The sequence below is a fragment of the Petromyzon marinus genome, chromosome 66 (genome assembly GCF_048934315.1).
Source record: "Petromyzon marinus isolate PM22_M1 ecotype Great Lakes invasive population chromosome 66, UKy_Petmar_22M1.pri1.0, whole genome shotgun sequence".
NCBI classification, from domain to species: Eukaryota; Metazoa; Chordata; class Hyperoartia; order Petromyzontiformes; family Petromyzontidae; genus Petromyzon; species Petromyzon marinus.
Genome location: NC_133732.1, coordinates 4,997,552 through 5,025,373, shown reverse-complemented (window position 1 = coordinate 5,025,373; position 27,822 = coordinate 4,997,552). Strand labels below are relative to the sequence as shown.

Sequence of the window (27,822 nt, the reverse complement as noted above, 5' to 3'; positions counted from 1 at the left end):
GTCTGTGGGTGTCTCTGTGTGGTGAGTCTGTGGGTGTCTCTGTGTGGTGAGTCTGTGGGTGTCTCTGTGTGGTGAGTCTGTGGGTCTCTGTGTGGTGAGTCAGTGGGTCTCTGTGTGGTGAGTCTGTGGGTGTCTCTGTGTGGTGAGTCAGTGGGTCTCTGTGTGGTGAGTCTGTGGGTGTCTCTGTGTGGTGAGTCTGTGGGTCTCTGTGTGGTGAGTCTGTGGGTCTCTGTGTGGTGAGTCTGTGGGTCTCTGTGTGGTGAGTCTGTGGGTGTCTCTGTGTGGTGAGTCTGTGAGTGTCTCTGTGTGGTGAGTCTATGGGTCTCTGTGTGGTGAGTCTATGGGTCTCTGTGTGGTGAGTCTGTGGGTGTCTCTGTGTGGTGAGTCTGTGGGTGTCTCTGTGTGGTGAGTCAGTGTGTCTCTGTGTGGTGAGTCTGTGGGTGTCTCTGTGTGGTGAGTCTGTGGGTGTCTCTGTGTGGTGAGTCTGTGGGTGTCTCTGTGTGGTGAGTCTGTGGGTGTCTCTGTGTGGTGAGTCTGTGGGTGTCTCTGTGTGGTGAGTCTGTGGGTGTCACTGTGTGGTGAGTCTGTGGGTGTCTGTGTGGTGAGTCTGTGGGTCTCTGTGTGGTGAGTCTGTGGGTGTCTCTGTGTGGTGAGTCTGTGGGTGTCTCTGTGTGGTGAGTCTGTGGGTGTCTCTGTGTGGTGAGTCTGTGGGTCTCTGTGTGGTGAGTCTGTGGGTGTCTCTGTGTGGTGAGTCTGTGGGTGTCTGTGTGGTGAGTCTGTGGGTCTCTGTGTGGTGAGTCTGTGGGTGTCTCTGTGTGGTGAGTCTGTGGGTGTCTCTGTGTGGTGAGTCTGTGGGTGTCTCTGTGTGGTGAGTCTGTGGGTGTCTCTGTGTGGTGAGTCTGTGGGTGTCTCTGTGTGGTGAGTCTGTGGGTGTCTCTGTGTGGTGAGTCTGTGGGTGTCTCTGTGTGGTGAGTCTGTGGGTCTCTCTGTGGTGAGTCTGTAGGTGTCTCTGTGTGGTGAGTCTGTAGGGACTCTGTGTGTTGAGTCTGTGGGTGTCTCTGTGTGGTGAGTCTGTGGGTGTCTCTGTGTGGTGAGTCTGTGGGTGTCTCTGTGTGGTGAGTCTGTGGGTCTCTCTGTGTGGTGAGTCTGTGGGTCTCTCTGTGTGGTGAGTCTGTGGGTGTCTCTGTGTGGTGAGTCTGTGGGTGTCTGTGTGGTGAGTCTGTGGGTCTCTATGTGGTGAGTCTGTGGGGTGTCTCTGTGTGGTGAGTCTGTGGGTGTCTCTGTGTGGTGAGTCTGTGGGTGTCTCTGTGTGGTGAGTCTATGGGTCTCTGTGTGGTGAGTCTATGGGTCTCTGTGTGGTGAGTCTATGGGTCTCTGTGTGGTGAGTCTGTGGGTGTCTCTGTGTGGTGAGTCTGTGGGTCTCTGTGTGGTGAGTCTGTGTGTCTCTGTGTGGTGAGTCTGTGGGTGTCTCTGTGTGGTGAGTCTGTGGGTGTCTCTGTGTGGTGAGTCTGTGCGTGTCTCTGTGTGGTGAGTCTGTGGGTCTCTGTGTGGTGAGTCTGTGCGTGTCTCTGTGTGGTGAGTCTGTGGGTGTCTCTGTGTGGTGAGTCTGTGTGTCTCTGTGTGGTGAGTCTGTGGGTGTCTCTGTGTGGTGAGTCTGTGGGTGTCTCTGTGTGGTGAGTCTGTGGGTGTCTCTGTGTGGTGAGTCTGTGGGTGTCTCTGTGTGGTGAGTCTGTGGGTGTCTCTGTGTGATGAGTCTGTGGGTGTCTCTGTGTGGTGAGTCTGTGGGTGTCTCTGTGTGGTGAGTCTGTGGGTCTCTGTGTGGTGAGTCTGTGGGTCTCTGTGTGGTGAGTCTATGGGTCTCTGTGTGGTGAGTCTGTGGGTCTCTGTGTGGTGAGTCTGTGGGGTGTCTCTGTGTGGTGAGTCTGTGGGTCTCTGTGTGGTGAGTCTGTGGGTCTCTGTGTGGTGAGTCTGTGGGGTGTCTCTGTGTGGTGAGTCTGTGGGTGTCTCTGTGTGGTGAGTCTGTGGGTGTCTCTGTGTGGTGAGTCTGTGGGTCTCTGTGTGGTGAGTCTGTGTGTCTCTGTGTGGTGAGTCTGTGGGTGTCTCTGTGTGGTGAGTCTGTGGGTGTCTCTGTGTGGTGAGTCTGTGCGTGTCTCTGTGTGGTGAGTCTGTGGGTCTCTGTGTGGTGAGTCTGTGCGTGTCTCTGTGTGGTGAGTCTGTGGGTGTCTCTGTGTGGTGAGTCTGTGTGTCTCTGTGTGGTGAGTCTGTGGGTGTCTCTGTGTGGTGAGTCTGTGGGTGTCTCTGTGTGGTGAGTCTGTGGGTGTCTCTGTGTGGTGAGTCTGTGGGTGTCTCTGTGTGGTGAGTCTGTGGGTGTCTCTGTGTGATGAGTCTGTGGGTGTCTCTGTGTGGTGAGTCTGTGGGTGTCTCTGTGTGGTGAGTCTGTGGGTCTCTGTGTGGTGAGTCTGTGGGTCTCTGTGTGGTGAGTCTATGGGTCTCTGTGTGGTGAGTCTGTGGGTCTCTGTGTGGTGAGTCTGTGGGGTGTCTCTGTGTGGTGAGTCTGTGGGTCTCTGTGTGGTGAGTCTGTGGGTCTCTGTGTGGTGAGTCTGTGGGGTGTCTCTGTGTGGTGAGTCTGTGGGTGTCTCTGTGTGGTGAGTCTGTGGGTGTCTCTGTGTGGTGAGTCTGTGGGTGTCTCTGTGTGGTGAGTCTGTGGGTGTCTCTGTGTGGTGAGTCTGTGGGTGTCTCTGTGTGATGAGTCTGTGGGTGTCTCTGTGTGGTGAGTCCATTCCCTCCGTCCCACACTCACCCTGCTGCAGTACCCACGGCTGCTCTGGGCCCTCATGGTGGTGGTGGTGGCGGTGGTGGCGGTGGCGGTGGTGGCGGTGGTGGCGGTGGCGGTGGTGGCGGTGGTGGCGGTGGTGGCGGTGGTGGTGGAGGTTGACGGAGGAGCAGGTTGTGAAGCAGCTGCCAGGGTCTCCCCGCTCCGGAGGAAGCTGTCGAGCTCGTAGAAGAATTTGCAACTTTTCCTGCGAGCGCCGCCACCACCACCACCACCAGCAGCAGGGCCACCATTCTCTTGTCTCTCATGAAGAGCCTCGTGGGCAGTGGGAACACACAGAGACACATAGACTCATCACACAGAGACACATAGACTCACAGAGACACATAGACTCACCACACAGAGACACATAGACTCATCACATAGAGACACATAGACTCATCACACAGAGACACATAGACTCACAGAGACACATAGACTCACAGAGACACATAGACTCACAGAGACACATAGACTCATCACATAGAGACACACAGACTCACCACATAGAGACACACAGACTCATCACACAGAGACACATAGACTCATCACACAGAGACACATAGACTCATCACACAGAGACACATAGACTCATCACACAGAGACACATAGACTCACAGAGACACATAGACTCATCACACAGAGACACATAGACTCATCACACAGAGACACATAGACTCATCACACAGAGACACATAGACTCATCACATAGAGACACAAAGACTCACTACACAGAGACACATAGACTCATCACACAGAGACACATAGACTCACAGAGACACATAGACTCATCACACAGAGACACATAGACTCATCACATAGAGACACATAGACTCACAGAGACACATAGACTCATCACACAGAGACACATAGACTCACAGAGACACATAGACTCATCACATAGAGACACATAGACTCATCACATAGAGACACATAGACTCACAGAGACACATAGACTCACTACACAGAGACACATAGACTCATCACATAGAGACACATAGACTCATCACATAGAGACACATAGACTCATCACACAGAGACACATAGACTCACAGAGACACATAGACTCATCACATAGAGACGCATAGACTCACTACACAGAGACACATAGACTCATCACACAGAGACACATAGACTCACAGAGACACATAGACTCATCACACAGAGACACATAGACTCACAGAGACACATAGACTCATCACACAGAGACACATAGACTCACCACATAGAGACACATAGACTCACAGAGACACATAGACTCATCACATAGAGACACATAGACTCACAGAGACACATAGACTCATCACACAGAGACACATAGACTCACAGAGACACATAGACTCATCACACAGAGACAAATAGACTCATCACACAGAGACACATAGACTCACAGAGACACATAGACTCATCACATAGAGACACATAGACTCATCACACAGAGACACATAGACTCACAGAGACACATAGACTCATCACATAGAGACACATAGACTCATCACACAGAGACACATAGACTCACAGAGACACATAGACTCATCACATAGAGACACATAGACTCATCACACAGAGACACATAGACTCACAGAGACACATAGACTCATCACACAGAGACACATAGACTCACAGAGACACATAGACTCATCACATAGAGACACATAGACTCATCACATAGAGACACATAGACTCATCACACAGAGACACATAGACTCATCACATAGAGACACAGACTCACCACACAGAGACACATAGACTCATCACACAGAGACACATAGACTCACCACATAGAGACACATAGACTCATCACATAGAGACACATAGACTCACAGAGACACATAGACTCACCACACAGAGACACCCACAGACTCATCACATAGAGACACATAGACTCACCACACAGAGACACCCACAGACTCATCACATAGAGACACATAGACTCACCACACAGAGACACCCACAGACTCATCACACAGAGACCCACAGACTCACCACACAGAGACACCCACAGACTCACCACACAGAGACCCACAGACTCACCACACAGAGACACCCACAGACTCATCACACAGAGACACAGACTCACCACATAGAGACACATAGACTCACAGAGACACATAGACTCATCACAGAGACACATAGACTCATCACATAGAGACACATAGACTCACAGAGACACATAGACTCATCACATAGACACATAGACTCACCACATAGAGACACATAGACTCACCACATAGAGACACATAGACTCACCACACAGAGACACATAGACTCATCACACAGAGACACATAGACTCACAGAGACACATAGACTCACCACATAGAGACACATAGACTCACCACACAGAGACACATAGACTCACAGAGACACATAGACTCACCACATAGAGACACACAGACTCATCACACAGAGACACATAGACTCATCACACAGAGACCCACAGACTCACCACACAGAGACCCACAAACTCACCACACAGAGACCCACAGACTCACCACACAGAGACCCACAGACTCACCACACAGAGACCCACAGACTCACCACACAGAGACCCACAGACTCACAACAAAGAGACCCACAGCCTCACCACACAGAGACCCACAGACTCACCACACAGACACCCACAGACTCACCACACAGAGACCCACAGACTCACCACACAGAGACCCACAGACTCACCACACAGAGACCCACAGACTCACCACACAGAGACACCCACAGACTCACCACACAGAGACCCACAGACTCATCACACAGAGACCCACAGACTCACCACACAGAGACCCACAGACTCACCACACAGAGACCCACAGACTCAACACACAGACACCCACAGACTCACTACAAAGAGAGACCCACAGACTCACCACACAGAGACACCCACAGACTCACCACACAGAGACCCACAGACTCACCACACAGAGACCCACAGACTCACCACACAGACACCCACAGACTCACCACAGACTCACCACAGACTCACCACACAGACTCATCACACAGAGACCCACCGACTCACCACACAGACTCACCACACAGATACCCACAGACTCACCACACAGAGACCCACAAACTCACCACACAGAGACCCACAGACTCACCACACAGAGACCCACAGACTCACCACACAGAGACCCACAGACTCACCACACAGAGACACCCACAGACTCACCACACAGAGACCCACAAACTCACCACACAGAGACCCACAGACTCATCACACAGAGACACCCACAGACTCACCACACAGAGACCCACAGACTCACCACACAGAGACACCCACAGACTCATCACACAGAGACACCCACAGACTCACCACACAGAGACCCACAGACTCACCACACAGAGATCCACAGACTCACCACACACAGAGACCCACAGACTCACCACACACAGAGACCCACAGACTCACCACACAGACACCCACAGACTCACCACACAGAGACACCCACAGACTCACCACACAGAGACCCACAGACTCACCACACAGACACCCACAGACTCACCACACAGAGACCCACATACTCACCACACAGAGACCCACAGACTCACCACACAGAGACCCACAGACTCACCACACAGAGACCCACAGACTCACCACACAGAGACCCACAGACTCACCACACAGAGACCCACAGACTCACGACAAAGAGACCCACAGCCTCACCACACAGAGACCCACAGACTCACCACACAGACACCCACAGACTCACCACACAGAGACCCACAGACTCACCACACAGAGACCCACAGACTCACCACACAGAGACCCACAGACTCACCACACAGAGACCCGTAGACTCACCACACAGAGACCCACAGACTCATCACACAGAGACCCACAGACTCACCACACAGAGACCCACAGACTCACCACACAGAGACCCACAGACTCAACACACAGACACCCACAGACTCACTACACAGAGAGACCCACAGACTCACCACACAGAGACACCCACAGACTCACCACACAGAGACCCACAGACTCACCACACAGAGACCCACAGACTCACCACACAGACACCCACAGACTCACCACAGACTCACCACAGACTCACCACACAGACTCATCACACAGAGACCCACAGACTCACCACACAGACTCACCACACAGATACCCACAGACTCACCACACAGAGACCCACAAACTCACCACACAGAGACCCACAGACTCACCACACAGAGACCCACAGACTCACCACACAGAGACCCACAAACTCACCACACAGAGACCCACAGACTCACCACACAGAGACACCCACAGACTCACCACACAGAGACCCACAGACTCACCACACAGAGACACCCACAGACTCATCACACAGAGACACAGACTCACCACATAGAGACACATAGACTCACAGAGACACATAGACTCATCACAGAGACACATAGACTCATCACATAGAGACACATAGACTCACAGAGACACATAGACTCATCACATAGACACATAGACTCACCACATAGAGACACATAGACTCACCACATAGAGACACATAGACTCACCACACAGAGACACATAGACTCATCACACAGAGACACATAGACTCACAGAGACACATAGACTCACCACATAGAGACACATAGACTCACCACACAGAGACACATAGACTCACAGAGACACATAGACTCACCACATAGAGACACACAGACTCATCACACAGAGACACATAGACTCATCACACAGAGACCCACAGACTCACCACACAGAGACCCACAAACTCACCACACAGAGACCCACAGACTCACCACACAGAGACCCACAGACTCACCACACAGAGACCCACAGACTCACCACACAGAGACCCACAGACTCACAACAAAGAGACCCACAGCCTCACCACACAGAGACCCACAGACTCACCACACAGACACCCACAGACTCACCACACAGAGACCCACAGACTCACCACACAGAGACCCACAGACTCACCACACAGAGACCCACAGACTCACCACACAGAGACACCCACAGACTCACCACACAGAGACCCACAGACTCATCACACAGAGACCCACAGACTCACCACACAGAGACCCACAGACTCACCACACAGAGACCCACAGACTCAACACACAGACACCCACAGACTCACTACAAAGAGAGACCCACAGACTCACCACACAGAGACACCCACAGACTCACCACACAGAGACCCACAGACTCACCACACAGAGACCCACAGACTCACCACACAGACACCCACAGACTCACCACAGACTCACCACAGACTCACCACACAGACTCATCACACAGAGACCCACCGACTCACCACACAGACTCACCACACAGATACCCACAGACTCACCACACAGAGACCCACAAACTCACCACACAGAGACCCACAGACTCACCTAACAGAGACCCACAGACTCACCACACAGAGACCCACAGACTCACCACACAGAGACACCCACAGACTCACCACACAGAGACCCACAAACTCACCACACAGAGACCCACAGACTCATCACACAGAGACACCCACAGACTCACCACACAGAGACCCACAGACTCACCACACAGAGACACCCACAGACTCATCACACAGAGACACCCACAGACTCACCACACAGAGACCCACAGACTCACCACACAGAGATCCACAGACTCACCACACACAGAGACCCACAGACTCACCACACACAGAGACCCACAGACTCACCACACAGACACCCACAGACTCACCACACAGAGACACCCACAGACTCACCACACAGAGACCCACAGACTCACCACACAGACACCCACAGACTCACCACACAGAGACCCACATACTCACCACACAGAGACCCACAGACTCACCACACAGAGACCCACAGACTCACCACACAGAGACCCACAGACTCACCACACAGAGACCCACAGACTCACCACACAGAGACCCACAGACTCACGACAAAGAGACCCACAGCCTCACCACACAGAGACCCACAGACTCACCACACAGACACCCACAGACTCACCACACAGAGACCCACAGACTCACCACACAGAGACCCACAGACTCACCACACAGAGACCCACAGACTCACCACACAGAGACCCGTAGACTCACCACACAGAGACCCACAGACTCATCACACAGAGACCCACAGACTCACCACACAGAGACCCACAGACTCACCACACAGAGACCCACAGACTCAACACACAGACACCCACAGACTCACTACACAGAGAGACCCACAGACTCACCACACAGAGACACCCACAGACTCACCACACAGAGACCCACAGACTCACCACACAGAGACCCACAGACTCACCACACAGACACCCACAGACTCACCACAGACTCACCACAGACTCACCACACAGACTCATCACACAGAGACCCACAGACTCACCACACAGACTCACCACACAGATACCCACAGACTCACCACACAGAGACCCACAAACTCACCACACAGAGACCCACAGACTCACCACACAGAGACCCACAGACTCACCACACAGAGACCCACAGACTCACCACACAGAGACACCCACAGACTCACCACACAGAGACCCACAAACTCACCACACAGAGACCCACAGACTCATCACACAGAGACACCCACAGACTCACCACACAGAGACCCACAGACTCACCACACAGAGACACCCACAGACTCATCACACAGAGACACCCACAGACTCACCACACAGAGACCCACAGACTCACCACACAGAGATCCACAGACTCAACACACACAGAGACCCACAGACTCACCACACACAGAGACCCACAGACTCACCACACAGACACCCACAGACTCACCACACAGAGACACCCACAGACTCACCACACAGAGACCCACAGACTCACCACACAGACACCCACAGACTCACCACACAGAGACCCACAGACTCACCACACAGAGACACCCACAGACTCACCACACAGAGACCCACAGACTCACCACACAGAGACCCACAAACTCACCACACAGAGACCCACAGACTCACCACACAGAGACCCACAGACTCACCACACAGAGACCCACAGACTCACCACACAGAGACACCCACAGACTCACCACACAGAGACCCACAAACTCACCACACAGAGACCCACAGACTCATCACACAGAGACACCCACAAACTCACCACACAGAGACCCACAGACTCACCACACAGAGACACCCACAGACTCATCACACAGAGACACCCACAGACTCACCACACAGAGACCCACAGACTCACCACACAGAGATCCACAGACTCACCACACACAGAGACCCACAGACTCACCACACACAGAGACCCACAGACTCACCACACAGACACCCACAGACTCACCACACAGAGACACCCACAGACTCACCACACAGAGACCCACAGACTCACCACACAGACACCCACAGACTCACCACACAGAGACCCACAGACTCACCACACAGAGACCCACAGACTCACCACACAGAGACCCACAGACTCACCACACAGAGACCCACAGACTCACCACACAGAGACCCACAGACTCACCACACAGAGACCCACAGACTCACGACAAAGAGACCCACAGCCTCACCACACAGAGACCCACAGACTCACCACACAGACACCCACAGACTCACCACACAAAGACCCACAGACTCACCACACAGAGACCCACAGACTCACCACACAGAGACCCACAGACTCACCACACAGAGACCCGTAGACTCACCACACAGAGACCCACAGACTCATCACACAGAGACCCACAGACTCACCACACAGAGACCCACAGACTCACCACACAGAGACCCACAGACTCAACACACAGACACCCACAGACTCACTACACAGAGAGACCCACAGACTCACCACACAGAGACACCCACAGACTCACCACACAGAGACCCACAGACTCACCACAGACTCACCACAGACTCACCACACAGACTCATCACACAGAGACCCACAGACTCACCACACAGACTCACCACACAGATACCCACAGACTCACCACACAGAGACACACAAACTCACCACACAGAGACCCACAGACTCACCACACAGAGACCCACAGACTCACCACACAGAGACCCACAGACTCACCACACAGAGACACCCACAGACTCACCACACAGAGACCCACAAACTCACCACACAGAGACCCACAGACTCATCACACAGAGACACCCACAGACTCACCACACAGAGACCCACAGACTCACCACACAGAGACACCCACAGACTCATCACACAGAGACACCCACAGACTCACCACACAGAGACCCACAGACTCACCACACAGAGATCCACAGACTCACCACACACAGAGACCCACAGACTCACCACACACAGAGACCCACAGACTCACCACACAGACACCCACAGACTCACCACACAGAGACACCCACAGACTCACCACACAGAGACCCACAGACTCACCACACAGACACCCACAGACTCACCACACAGAGACCCACAGACTCACCACACAGAGACCCACAGACTCACCACACAGAGACCCACAGACTCACCACACAGAGACCCACAGACTCACCACACAGAGACACCCACAGACTCACCACACAGAGACACCCACAGACTCACCACACAGAGACCCACAGACTCAACACACAGACACCCACAGACTCACTACACAGAGAGACCCACAGACTCACCACACAGAGACACCCACAGACTCACCACACAGAGACCCACAGACTCACCACACAGAGACCCACAGACTCACCACACAGACACCCACAGACTCACCACAGACTCACCACAGACTCACCACACAGACTCATCACACAGAGACCCACAGACTCACCACACAGACTCACCACACAGATACCCACAGACTCACCACACAGAGACCCACAAACTCACCACACAGAGACCCACAGACTCACCACACAGAGACCCACAGACTCACCACACAGAGACCCACAGACTCACCACACAGAGACACCCACAGACTCACCACACAGAGACCCACAAACTCACCACACAGAGACCCACAGACTCATCACACAGAGACACCCGCAGACTCACCACACAGAGACCCACAGACTCACCACACAGAGACACCCACAGACTCATCACACAGAGACACCCACAGACTCACCACACAGAGACCCACAGACTCACCACACAGAGATCCACAGACTCACCACACACAGAGACCCACAGACTCACCACACACAGAGACCCACAGACTCACCACACAGACACCCACAGACTCACCACACAGAGACACCCACAGACTCACCACACAGAGACCCACAGACTCACCACACAGAGACCCACAGACTCACCACACAGACACCCACAGACTCACCACAGACTCACCACAGACTCACCACACAGACTCATCACACAGAGACCCACAGACTCACCACACAGACTCACCACACAGATACCCACAGACTCACCACACAGAGACCCACAAACTCACCACACAGAGACCCACAGACTCACCACACAGAGACCCACAGACTCACCACACAGAGACCCACAGACTCACCACACAGAGACACCCACAGACTCACCACACAGAGACCCACAAACTCACCACACAGAGACCCACAGACTCATCACACAGAGACACCCACAGACTCACCACACAGAGACCCACAGACTCACCACACAGAGACACCCACAGACTCATCACACAGAGACACCCACAGACTCACCACACAGAGACCCACAGACTCACCACACAGAGATCCACAGACTCACCACACACAGAGACCCACAGACTCACCACACACAGAGACCCACAGACTCACCACACAGACACCCACAGACTCACCACACAGAGACACCCACAGACTCACCACACAGAGACCCACAGACTCACCACACAGACACCCACAGACTCACCACACAGAGACCCACAGACTCACCACACAGAGACCCACAGACTCACCACACAGAGACCCACAGACTCACCACACAGAGACCCACAGACTCACCACACAGAGACACCCACAGACTCACCACACAGAGACACCCACAGACTCACCACACAGAGACCCACAGACTCAACACACAGACACCCACAGACTCACTACACAGAGAGACCCACAGACTCACCACACAGAGACACCCACAGACTCACCACACAGAGACCCACAGACTCACCACACAGAGACCCACAGACTCACCACACAGACACCCACAGACTCACCACAGACTCACCACAGACTCACCACACAGACTCATCACACAGAGACCCACAGACTCACCACACAGACTCACCACACAGATACCCACAGACTCACCACACAGAGACCCACAAACTCACCACACAGAGACCCACAGACTCACCACACAGAGACCCACAGACTCACCACACAGAGACCCACAGACTCACCACACAGAGACACCCACAGACTCACCACACAGAGACCCACAAACTCACCACACAGAGACCCACAGACTCACCACACAGAGACACCCACAGACTCATCACACAGAGACACCCACAGACTCACCACACAGAGACCCACAGACTCACCACACAGAGATCCACAGACTCACCACACACAGAGACCCACAGACTCACCACACACAGAGACCCACAGACTCACCACACAGACACCCACAGACTCACCACACAGAGACCCACAGACTCACCACACAGAGACCCACAGACTCACCACACAGAGACCCACAGACTCACCACACAGAGACCCACAGACTCACCACACAGAGACACCCACAGACTCACCACACAGAGACCCACAAACTCACCACACAGAGACCCACAGACTCATCACACAGAGACACCCGCAGACTCACCACACAGAGACCCACAGACTCACCACACAGAGACACCCACAGACTCATCACACAGAGACACCCACAGACTCACCACACAGAGACCCACAGACTCACCACACAGAGATCCACAGACTCACCACACACAGAGACCCACAGACTCACCACACACAGAGACCCACAGACTCACCACACAGACACCCACAGACTCACCACACAGAGACACCCACAGACTCACCACACAGAGACCCACAGACTCACCACACAGAGACCCACAGACTCACCACACAGAGACCCACAGACTCAACACACAGACACCCACAGACTCACTACACAGAGAGACCCACAGACTCACCACACAGAGACACCCACAGACTCACCACACAGAGACCCACAGACTCACCACACAGAGACCCACAGACTCACCACACAGACACCCACAGACTCACCACAGACTCACCACAGACTCACCACACAGACTCATCACACAGAGACCCACAGACTCACCACACAGACTCACCACACAGATACCCACAGACTCACCACACAGAGACCCACAAACTCACCACACAGAGACCCACAGACTCACCACACAGAGACCCACAGACTCACCACACAGAGACCCACAGACTCACCACACAGAGACACCCACAGACTCACCACACAGAGACCCACAAACTCACCACACAGAGACCCACAGACTCATCACACAGAGACACCCACAGACTCACCACACAGAGACCCACAGACTCACCACACAGAGACACCCACAGACTCATCACACAGAGACACCCACAGACTCACCACACAGAGACCCACAGACTCACCACACAGAGATCCACAGACTCACCACACACAGAGACCCACAGACTCACCACACACAGAGACCCACAGACTCACCACACAGACACCCACAGACTCACCACACAGAGACACCCACAGACTCACCACACAGAGACCCACAGACTCACCACACAGACACCCACAGACTCACCACACAGAGACCCACAGACTCACCACACAGAGACCCACAGACTCACCACACAGAGACCCACAGACTCACCACACAGAGACCCACAGACTCACCACACAGAGACACCCACAGACTCACCACACAGAGACACCCACAGACTCACCACACAGAGACCCACAGACTCAACACACAGACACCCACAGACTCACTACACAGAGAGACCCACAGACTCACCACACAGAGACACCCACAGACTCACCACACAGAGACCCACAGACTCACCACACAGAGACCCACAGACTCACCACACAGACACCCACAGACTCACCACAGACTCACCACAGACTCACCACACAGACTCATCACACAGAGACCCACAGACTCACCACACAGACTCACCACACAGATACCCACAGACTCACCACACAGAGACCCACAAACTCACCACACAGAGACCCACAGACTCACCACACAGAGACCCACAGACTCACCACACAGAGACCCACAGACTCACCACACAGAGACACCCACAGACTCACCACACAGAGACCCACAAACTCACCACACAGAGACCCACAGACTCATCACACAGAGACACCCGCAGACTCACCACACAGAGACCCACAGACTCACCACACAGAGACACCCACAGACTCATCACACAGAGACACCCACAGACTCACCACACAGAGACCCACAGACTCACCACACAGAGATCCACAGACTCACCACACACAGAGACCCACAGACTCACCACACACAGAGACCCACAGACTCACCACACAGACACCCACAGACTCACCACACAGAGACACCCACAGACTCACCACACAGAGACCCACAGACTCACCACACAGAGACCCACAGACTCACCACACAGACACCCACAGACTCACCACAGACTCACCACAGACTCACCACACAGACTCATCACACAGAGACCCACAGACTCACCACACAGACTCACCACACAGATACCCACAGACTCACCACACAGAGACCCACAAACTCACCACACAGAGACCCACAGACTCACCACACAGAGACCCACAGACTCACCACACAGAGACCCACAGACTCACCACACAGAGACACCCACAGACTCACCACACAGAGACCCACAAACTCACCACACAGAGACCCACAGACTCACCACACAGAGATCCACAGACTCACCACACACAGAGACCCACAGACTCACCACACACAGAGACCCACAGACTCACCACACAGACACCCACAGACTCACCACACAGAGACACCCACAGACTCACCACACAGAGACCCACAGACTCACCACACAGAGACCCACAGACTCACCACACAGACACCCACAGACTCACCACAGACTCACCACAGACTCACCACACAGACTCATCACACAGAGACCCACAGACTCACCACACAGACTCACCACACAGATACCCACAGACTCACCACACAGAGACCCACAAACTCACCACACAGAGACCCACAGACTCACCACACAGAGACCCACAGACTCACCACACAGAGACCCACAGACTCACCACACAGAGACACCCACAGACTCACCACACAGAGACCCACAAACTCACCACACAGAGACCCACAGACTCATCACACAGAGACACCCACAGACTCACCACACAGAGACCCACAGACTCACCACACAGAGACACCCACAGACTCATCACACAGAGACACCCACAGACTCACCACACAGAGACACCCACAGACTCACCACACAGAGACCCACAAACTCACCACACAGAGACCCACAGACTCATCACACAGAGACACCCACAGACTCACCACACAGAGACCCACAGACTCACCACACAGAGACACCCACAGACTCATCACACAGAGACACCCACAGACTCACCACACAGAGACCCACAGACTCACCACACAGAGATCCACAGACTCACCACACACAGAGACCCACAGACTCACCACACACAGAGACCCACAGACTCACCACACAGACACCCACAGACTCACCACACAGAGACACCCACAGACTCACCACACAGAGACCCACAGACTCACCACACAGACACCCACAGACTCACCACACAGAGACCCACAGACTCACCACACAGAGACCCACAGACTCACCACACAGAGACCCACAGACTCACCACACAGAGACCCACAGACTCACCACACAGAGACACCCACAGACTCACCACACAGAGACACCCACAGACTCACCACACAGAGACCCACAGACTCAACACACAGACACCCACAGACTCACTACACAGAGAGACCCACAGACTCACCACACAGAGACACCCACAGACTCACCACACAGAGACCCACAGACTCACCACACAGAGACCCACAGACTCACCACACAGACACCCACAGACTCACCACAGACTCACCACAGACTCACCACACAGACTCATCACACAGAGACCCACAGACTCACCACACAGACTCACCACACAGATACCCACAGACTCACCACACAGAGACCCACAAACTCACCACACAGAGACCCACAGACTCACCACACAGAGACCCACAGACTCACCACACAGAGACCCACAGACTCACCACACAGAGACACCCACAGACTCACCACACAGAGACCCACAAACTCACCACACAGAGACCCACAGACTCACCACACAGAGACACCCACAGACTCATCACACAGAGACACCCACAGACTCACCACACAGAGACCCACAGACTCACCACACAGAGATCCACAGACTCACCACACACAGAGACCCACAGACTCACCACACACAGAGACCCACAGACTCACCACACAGACACCCACAGACTCACCACACAGAGACCCACAGACTCACCACACAGAGACCCACAGACTCACCACACAGAGACCCACAGACTCACCACACAGAGACCCACAGACTCACCACACAGAGACACCCACAGACTCACCACACAGAGACCCACAAACTCACCACACAGAGACCCACAGACTCATCACACAGAGACACCCGCAGACTCACCACACAGAGACCCACAGACTCACCACACAGAGACACCCACAGACTCATCACACAGAGACACCCACAGACTCACCACACAGAGACCCACAGACTCACCACACAGAGATCCACAGACTCACCACACACAGAGACCCACAGACTCACCACACACAGAGACCCACAGACTCACCACACAGACACCCACAGACTCACCACACAGAGACACCCACAGACTCACCACACAGAGACCCACAGACTCACCACACAGAGACCCACAGACTCACCACACAGAGACCCACAGACTCAACACACAGACACCCACAGACTCACTACACAGAGAGACCCACAGACTCACCACACAGAGACACCCACAGACTCACCACACAGAGACCCACAGACTCACCACACAGAGACCCACAGACTCACCACACAGACACCCACAGACTCACCACAGACTCACCACAGACTCACCACACAGACTCATCACACAGAGACCCACAGACTCACCACACAGACTCACCACACAGATACCCACAGACTCACCACACAGAGACCCACAAACTCACCACACAGAGACCCACAGACTCACCACACAGAGACCCACAGACTCACCACACAGAGACCCACAGACTCACCACACAGAGACACCCACAGACTCACCACACAGAGACCCACAAACTCACCACACAGAGACCCACAGACTCATCACACAGAGACACCCACAGACTCACCACACAGAGACCCACAGACTCACCACACAGAGACACCCACAGACTCATCACACATAGACACCCACAGACTCACCACACAGAGACCCACAGACTCACCACACAGAGATCCACAGACTCACCACACACAGAGACCCACAGACTCACCACACACAGAGACCCACAGACTCACCACACAGACACCCACAGACTCACCACACAGAGACACCCACAGACTCACCACACAGAGACCCACAGACTCACCACACAGACACCCACAGACTCACCACACAGAGACCCACAGACTCACCACACAGAGACCCACAGACTCACCACACAGAGACCCACAGACTCACCACACAGAGACCCACAGACTCACCACACAGAGACACCCACAGACTCACCACACAGAGACACCCACAGACTCACCACACAGAGACCCACAGACTCAACACACAGACACCCACAGACTCACTACACAGAGAGACCCACAGACTCACCACACAGAGACACCCACAGACTCACCACACAGAGACCCACAGACTCACCACACAGAGACCCACAGACTCACCACACAGACACCCACAGACTCACCACAGACTCACCACAGACTCACCACACAGACTCATCACACAGAGACCCACAGACTCACCACACAGACTCACCACACAGATACCCACAGACTCACCACACAGAGACCCACAAACTCACCACACAGAGACCCACAGACTCACCACACAGAGACCCACAGACTCACCACACAGAGACCCACAGACTCACCACACAGAGACACCCACAGACTCACCACACAGAGACCCACAAACTCACCACACAGAGACCCACAGACTCATCACACAGAGACACCCGCAGACTCACCACACAGAGACCCACAGACTCACCACACAGAGACACCCACAGACTCATCACACAGAGACACCCACAGACTCACCACACAGAGACCCACAGACTCACCACACAGAGATCCACAGACTCACCACACACAGAGACCCACAGACTCACCACACACAGAGACCCACAGACTCACCACACAGACACCCACAGACTCACCACACAGAGACACCCACAGACTCACCACACAGAGACCCACAGACTCACCACACAGAGACCCACAGACTCACCACACAGACACCCACAGACTCACCACAGACTCACCACAGACTCACCACACAGACTCATCACACAGAGACCCACAGACTCACCACACAGACTCACCACACAGATACCCACAGACTCACCACACAGAGACCCACAAACTCACCACACAGAGACCCACAGACTCACCACACAGAGACCCACAGACTCACCACACAGAGACCCACAGACTCACCACACAGAGACACCCACAGACTCACCACACAGAGACCCACAAACTCACCACACAGAGACCCACAGACTCACCACACAGAGATCCACAGACTCACCACACACAGAGACCCACAGACTCACCACACACAGAGACCCACAGACTCACCACACAGACACCCACAGACTCACCACACAGAGACACCCACAGACTCACCACACAGAGACCCACAGACTCACCACACAGAGACCCACAGACTCACCACACAGACACCCACAGACTCACCACAGACTCACCACAGACTCACCACACAGACTCATCACACAGAGACCCACAGACTCACCACACAGACTCACCACACAGATACCCACAGACTCACCACACAGAGACCCACAAACTCACCACACAGAGACCCACAGACTCACCACACAGAGACCCACAGACTCACCACACAGAGACCCACAGACTCACCACACAGAGACACCCACAGACTCACCACACAGAGACCCACAAACTCACCACACAGAGACCCACAGACTCATCACACAGAGACACCCACAGACTCACCACACAGAGACCCACAGACTCACCACACAGAGACACCCACAGACTCATCACACAGAGACACCCACAGACTCACCACACAGAGACCCACAGACTCACCACACAGAGATCCACAGACTCACCACACACAGAGACCCACAGACTCACCACACAGAGACACACAGACTCACCACACAGAGACACCCACAGACTCACCACACAGAGACACCCACAGACTCACCACACACAGACACCCACAGACTCACCACACAGAGACCCACAGACTCACCACACAGAGACCCACAGACTCACCACACAGAGACCCACAGACTCACCACACAGAGACCCACAGACTCACCACACAGAGACCCACAGACTCACCACACAGAGACCCACACACTCACCACACAGAGACCCACAGACTCACCACACAGAGACCCACAGACTCACCACACACAGACACCCACAGACTCATCACACAGAGACACCCACAGACTCACCACACAGAGACCCACAGACTCACCACACAGAGACACCCACAGACTCACCACACAGAGACACCCACAGACTCACCACACAGAGACCCACAGACTCACCACACAGAGACACCCACAGACTCACCACACACAGACACCCACAGACTCATCACACAGAGACACCCACAGACTCACCACACAGAGACCCACAGACTCACCACACAGAGACACCCACAGACTCATCACACAGAGACACCCACAGACTCACCACACAGAGACCCACAGACTCACCACACAGAGATCCACAGACTCACCACACACAGAGACCCACAGACTCACCACACACAGAGACCCACAGACTCACCACACAGACACCCACAGACTCACCACACAGAGACACCCACAGACTCACCACACAGAGACCCACAGACTCACCACACAGACACCCACAGACTCACCACACAGAGACCCACAGACTCACCACACAGAGACCCACAGACTCACCACACAGAGACCCACAGACTCACCACACAGAGACCCACAGACTCACCACACAGAGACACCCACAGACTCACCACACAGAGACACCCACAGACTCACCACACAGAGACCCACAGACTCAACACACAGACACCCACAGACTCACTACACAGAGAGACCCACAGACTCACCACACAGAGACACCCACAGACTCACCACACAGAGACCCACAGACTCACCACACAGAGACCCACAGACTCACCACACAGACACCCACAGACTCACCACAGACTCACCACAGACTCACCACACAGACTCATCACACAGAGACCCACAGACTCACCACACAGACTCACCACACAGATACCCACAGACTCACCACACAGAGACCCACAAACTCACCACACAGAGACCCACAGACTCACCACACAGAGACCCACAGACTCACCACACAGAGACCCACAGACTCACCACACAGAGACACCCACAGACTCACCACACAGAGACCCACAAACTCACCACACAGAGACCCACAGACTCATCACACAGAGACACCCGCAGACTCACCACACAGAGACCCACAGACTCACCACACAGAGACACCCACAGACTCATCACACAGAGACACCCACAGACTCACCACACAGAGACCCACAGACTCACCACACAGAGATCCACAGACTCACCACACACAGAGACCCACAGACTCACCACACACAGAGACCCACAGACTCACCACACAGACACCCACAGACTCACCACACAGAGACACCCACAGACTCACCACACAGAGACCCACAGACTCACCACACAGAGACCCACAGACTCACCACACAGACACCCACAGACTCACCACAGACTCACCACAGACTCACCACACAGACTCATCACACAGAGACCCACAGACTCACCACACAGACTCACCACACAGATACCCACAGACTCACCACACAGAGACCCACAAACTCACCACACAGAGACCCACAGACTCACCACACAGAGACCCACAGACTCACCACACAGAGACCCACAGACTCACCACACAGAGACACCCACAGACTCACCACACAGAGACCCACAAACTCACCACACAGAGACCCACAGACTCACCACACAGAGATCCACAGACTCACCACACACAGAGACCCACAGACTCACCACACACAGAGACCCACAGACTCACCACACAGACACCCACAGACTCACCACACAGAGACACCCACAGACTCACCACACAGAGACCCACAGACTCACCACACAGAGACCCACAGACTCACCACACAGACACCCACAGACTCACCACAGACTCACCACAGACTCACCACACAGACTCATCACACAGAGACCCACAGACTCACCACACAGACTCACCACACAGATACCCACAGACTCACCACACAGAGACCCACAAACTCACCACACAGAGACCCACAGACTCACCACACAGAGACCCACAGACTCACCACACAGAGACCCACAGACTCACCACACAGAGACACCCACAGACTCACCACACAGAGACCCACAAACTCACCACACAGAGACCCACAGACTCATCACACAGAGACACCCACAGACTCACCACACAGAGACCCACAGACTCACCACACAGAGACACCCACAGACTCATCACACAGAGACACCCACAGACTCACCACACAGAGACCCACAGACTCACCACACAGAGATCCACAGACTCACCACACACAGAGACCCACAGACTCACCACACAGAGACACACAGACTCACCACACAGAGACACCCACAGACTCACCACACAGAGACACCCACAGACTCACCACACACAGACACCCACAGACTCACCACACAGAGACCCACAGACTCACCACACAGAGACCCACAGACTCACCACACAGAGACCCACAGACTCACCACACAGAGACCCACAGACTCACCACACAGAGACCCACAGACTCACCACACAGAGACCCACACACTCACCACACAGAGACCCACAGACTCACCACACAGAGACCCACAGACTCACCACACACAGACACCCACAGACTCATCACACAGAGACACCCACAGACTCACCACACAGAGACCCACAGACTCACCACACAGAGACCCACAGACTCACCACACAGAGACACCCACAGACTCACCACACAGAGACACCCACAGACTCACCACACAGAGACCCACAGACTCACCACACAGAGACACCCACAGACTCACCACACACAGACACCCACAGACTCATCACACAGAGACACCCACAGACTCACCACACAGAGACCCACAGACTCACCACACAGAGACACCCACAGACTCACCACACAGAGACCCACAGACTCACCACACAGAGACACCCACAGACTCACCACACAGAGACCCACAGACTCACCACACAGAGACACCCACAGACTCACCACACAGAGACCCACAGACTCACCACACAGAGACACCCACAGACTCACCACACAGAGACACCCACAGACTCACCACACAGACACCCACAGACTCACCACACAGAGACACACAGACTCACCACACAGAGACCCACAGACTCACCACAGACTCACCTTGCGGTAGTCCTGCTTGAGCCGCTTCATGCGGTTGTGCACCTCGGCCGCATCGCGGCCGCCGTGGCCGCCGGGGCCGCCGTGGCCGCCGGGGCCGCCGGGGCCGCCGGGGCCGCCGGGGCCGCCGGCCCGCGCCAGCTCACGCGCCATGAGGCGGTGTACGTAGCCGTGCGGCACCTCCCTGCCGCACAGCTGCCGCTGCACGTCGGCACGGCGCCACACGGCGATGAGCGCCGCCGTCTCCCCCTCGCTCCACGCCACAGAGCGCTTGGCGGGCCCACGGGGCCCACGGGGCCTCGAGGGACCCGCGGGCCCCGAGGGCCTCGAGGGCCCCGAGGGCCCCAAGGGCCCCGTGGGCCTCAAGGGCTCCGAGGGACCCGTGGGCCTCAAGGGCCCTACGGGTCCCGTGGGCCTCAAGGGCCCTACGGGCCCCGTGGGCCTCAAGGGCCCCGCGGGCCCCGTGGGCCTCAAGGGCCTCGAGGGCCCCGCGGGCCTCAAAGGCCCTACGAGCCCCGTGGGCCTCAAGGGCCCTGCGGGTCCCGTGGGCCTCAAGGGCCCTGCGGACCCGGTGGGCCTCGAGGGCCCCGCGGGCCCCGTGGGCCTCAAGGGCCCCGTGGGCCTCAAGGGCCCCGCGGGCCCAGCGGGCCCTGTGGACCTCAAGGGCCCCGTGAGCCTCAAGGGCCCCGTGGGCCTCAAGGGCCCTACGGGCCCCGTGGACAGCAAGGGCCCAGCAGGCCCTGTGGGCCTCAAGGGCCCCGTGGGCCCCAAGGGCCTCAAAGGCCCAGTGGGCCCTGTGGGCCTCAAGGGCCTCAAAGCCCCAGCGGGCCCTGTGGGCCTCAAGGGCCCCGTGGGCCCCAAGGGCCTCAAAGCCCCAGCGGGCCCTGTGGGCCTCAAGGGCCCCGCGGGCCCGGCGGCAGGCCGGCACGCCGTCACGGTGCCGGGGGTAGAATTGGGCCCCCCTGCCGCTGGGGCGGTCTGCGTGGCCTCGTCACTGTCACCGTCACCGTCACCGTCACCGTCAACGTCACCGTCAACGTCACCGTCACCGCCGCCCAGGAAGGAGTGGAGTTGGTGGAAGGAGCGGGGGCCGGAGCGGTCCCAGCAGCACGGGGAAACCACACTGAGGGCCTGCGTGGGGGCCGACGGGGTGGGGAGAGGAGCATCAACTCACTACACTTGAGAACCTGTTGTGAGTGTGTGGGTGAGTGTGTGGGTGAGCGTGTGGGTGAGTGTGTGGGTGAGCGAGTGAGTGAGCGTGTGGGTGAGCGTGTGGGTGAGTGTGTGAGTGAGCGTGTGGGTGAGTGTGTGGGTGAGCGTGTGGGTGAGTGTGTGGGTGAGTGTGTGGGTGAGCGAGTGAGTGAGTGTGTGGGTGAGTGTGTGGGTGAGTGTGTGGGTGAGTGTGTGGGTGAGCGTGTGGGTGAGTGTGTGGGTGAGTGTGTGGGTGAGTGTGTGGGTGAGTGTGTGGGTGAGTGTGTGGGTGAGCGTGTGGGTGAGTGTGTGGGTGAGTGTGTGGGTGAGTGTGTGGGTGAGTGTGTGGGTGAGTGTGTGGGTGAGTGTGTGGGTGAGCGTGTGGGTGAGTGTGTGGGTGAGCGTGTGGGTGAGTGTGTGGGTGAGTGTGTGGGTGAGTGTGTGGGTGAGTGTGTGGGTGAGCGAGTGAGTGAGCGTGTGGGTGAGTGTGTGGGTGAGTGTGTGGGTGAGTGTGTGGGTGAGTGTGTGGGTGAGTGTGTGGGTGAGTGTGTGGGTGAGCGTGTGGGTGAGTGTGTGGGTGAGTGTGTGGGTGAGTGTGTGGGTGAGTGTGTGGGTGAGCGTGTGGGTGAGTGTGTGGGTGAGTGTGTGGGTGAGCGAGTGAGTGAGCGTGTGGGTGAGTGTGTGGGTGAGTGTGTGGGTGAGTGTGTGGGTGAGTGTGTGGGTGAGTGTGTGGGTGAGTGTGTGGGTGAGTGTGTGGGTGAGCGTGTGGGTGAGCGTGTGGGTGAGTGTGTGGGTGAGTGTGTGGGTGAGTGTGTGGGTGAGTGTGTGGGTGAGTGTGTTGGTGAGTGTGTGGGTGAGCGAGTGAGTGAGCGTGTGGGTGAGCGTGTGGGTGAGCGTGTGGGTGAGCGTGTGGGTGAGTGTGTGGGTGAGCGAGTGAGTGAGCGTGTGGGTGAGCATGTGGGTGAGTGTGTGAGTGAGCGTGTGGGTGAGTGTGTGGGTGAGCGTGTGGGTGAGTGTGTGGGTGAGTGTGTGGGTGAGCGAGTGAGTGAGTGTGTGGGTGAGTGTGTGGGTGAGTGTGTGGGTGAATGTGTGGGTGAGTGTGTGGGTGAGTGTGTGGGTGAGTGTGTGGGTGAGTGTGTGGGTGAGTGTGTGGGTGAGCGTGTGGGTGAGCGTGTGGGTGAGTGTGTGGGTGAGTGTGTGGGTGAGCGAGTGAGTGAGTGTGTGGGTGAGTGTGTGGGTGAGTGTGTGGGTGAATGTGTGGGTGAGTGTGTGGGTGAGTGTGTGGGTGAGTGTGTGAGTGAGCGTGTTGGTGAGTGAGCGTGTGTGCGAGCTTGTGCCGGAGGCCCCGGGGGGACAGGCGTCTATGACGTCTCCTGGCCAAACCCCAATTGTCGCAGCCAGGAGATTGAATCTCTCTACCCTCGGGGCTCCTCCAGAAATAACAAAAAACCACTACGGGTGGCCACGTGGAATGTTCGAACGCTCACTGCGAAGGAGAGGCTGCCGCTCCTCTGTCGGGAGCTGGACCGGTACCGCCTGGATCTCTTTGGCATTCAGGAGGTCCGGTCGACCGGTTCTGGCTCCTGCCACCATGAGGAGTGGACAGTCCTCTACTCGGGGCAGCAGACTGCCAAACAACAGGGTGTGGCTTTTCTTCTGAACAAAAGAATGAAGGGGGCGTGGGAGCGTGGCGGTGAGGTGTGGGAAGCCGTAAGCCCCAGGCTACTTTGGGCTCGCCTTCCCATCAACCGGAGGCGAGGAGTGGTGGTCGTTGTTACTTATGCCCCCACCAAAGACGAACATCCGTGGAGGGATGCAGGCAAAGCCGATGAGTCAGATGCCTTCTATGACCTCCTGTCACAGGTGCTGGCTAAAGTGGCCCCTCGGGATAGAGTCATCTTGTTGGGTGACTTCAATGCCCGAGTTGGTCATGATGCTGGTACCTGGTCTGGAAAGATTGGAAGGCATGGGCCAGATCAGCTCAAAAACAACGGTAGGAGGCTGCTAGATTTTTGTGCAACCCATGAGCTTGTAATTACCAACACGCTGTTCTGGCATCGGCGCATCAACACAACATCATGGAAGATGCGCCTGTCATTCTTCCACTCCGGTGGTGGGTGTACACCCAGGACCCCATTCAAACCTAAGGTGGCCTTGTCTCAGCTAGCTGATGATAGTTGCAAGCGAGAATTTCATCATCGCTTGTGGCTGGAGTTGGCATCGTCCCCCACTCCTCCTGATGTCAAGGGTAAATGGGCAAGGTTTAGGACTGTGGCTCATGCAGCTGCAATGGCTGCTTTGGGTACACGGTCCAGACCTCCCCAGAGACCCTGGCTGACAGAGGAGGGGTTCAGGATGGTTGAGAAAAAGCGACAGGCCCACTCTAATCGTCTAAAGCATCCCACGTCAGAGAATGAGGAGGCTTAGTGCAGCCTTCGCTCGGAGATTCGGACAGCCTTGAGGCACTGCAAGGATGGTTGGTGGTTTCGGGTTGCTGAGGAGATGGAGTCTGCCTCAATAGCCCGCGATTACAAATCCCTATTTAACTTCATCAAAAAAGTAACCTGCAGCACCACACTTCTTACCATTATTAGAGGAAAAAACGGTGATCCAATCTCCAACCCCCAGGAACAGGTTTGCAGATTTGCTGAGCATTTTTGTGAAGTCCTGGGAAAGGGGAAATCCCTCAGCCAGGAAAACATCGTGGCAGAAAGTGAGGATGACCCTGCTGAGGCTGCGGTGCCTCAAATATTTGAAGAAGTCATCTCCTGTGAGTGGCTGGCTGAGGTGCCATCTGTTGAGGAAGTACTAAAGTTGATCCAGAGTCTGAGACCAGGAAAGGCCTCAGACTCTGGATCCTCTGCTCATGATCATTAAGGACCTTCATGATGGTGAGCGGGCCAAGGTAAAACTACGTGGCCGGGAGTCAGAGCTATTCCCTGTACACCTTGGGGTGCGACAGGGATGTCCTCTGGCTGCCACATTATTTAACATCTATTTTGACCACGTAGTTCGTGAAGCCTTTGTATCATCGGACACTCCACACCCACAACTCCCAATCGTTGATGGGGCAGTTGTGGAGAGAGTGGAGAGTTTC

General features: G+C 55.3%; 2 protein-coding genes across 2 annotated transcripts in view; both read right to left on the bottom strand.

Moving 5' to 3' along the window:
- Positions 1 to 9,527, bottom strand: part of LOC142906528 (uncharacterized) — a 35,737-nt gene extending 26,210 nt beyond the window's left edge. The window contains exon 1 of the mRNA XM_076054534.1: positions 2,801 to 9,527. Within this exon, the coding sequence (XP_075910649.1) occupies positions 2,801 to 2,836 (36 nt within the window). The 5' untranslated portion in view covers positions 2,837 to 9,527. The remainder of the gene's footprint in view (positions 1 to 2,800) is intronic.
- Positions 9,528 to 23,522: 13,995 nt separating this feature from the next.
- The window catches only part of LOC142906527 (uncharacterized), an 11,598-nt gene continuing 7,298 nt past the window's right edge, over positions 23,523 to 27,822 (bottom strand). The window contains exon 5 of the mRNA XM_076054533.1: positions 23,523 to 24,665. Coding sequence (XP_075910648.1) covers positions 23,523 to 24,665 — 1,143 coding nt within the window. The remainder of the gene's footprint in view (positions 24,666 to 27,822) is intronic.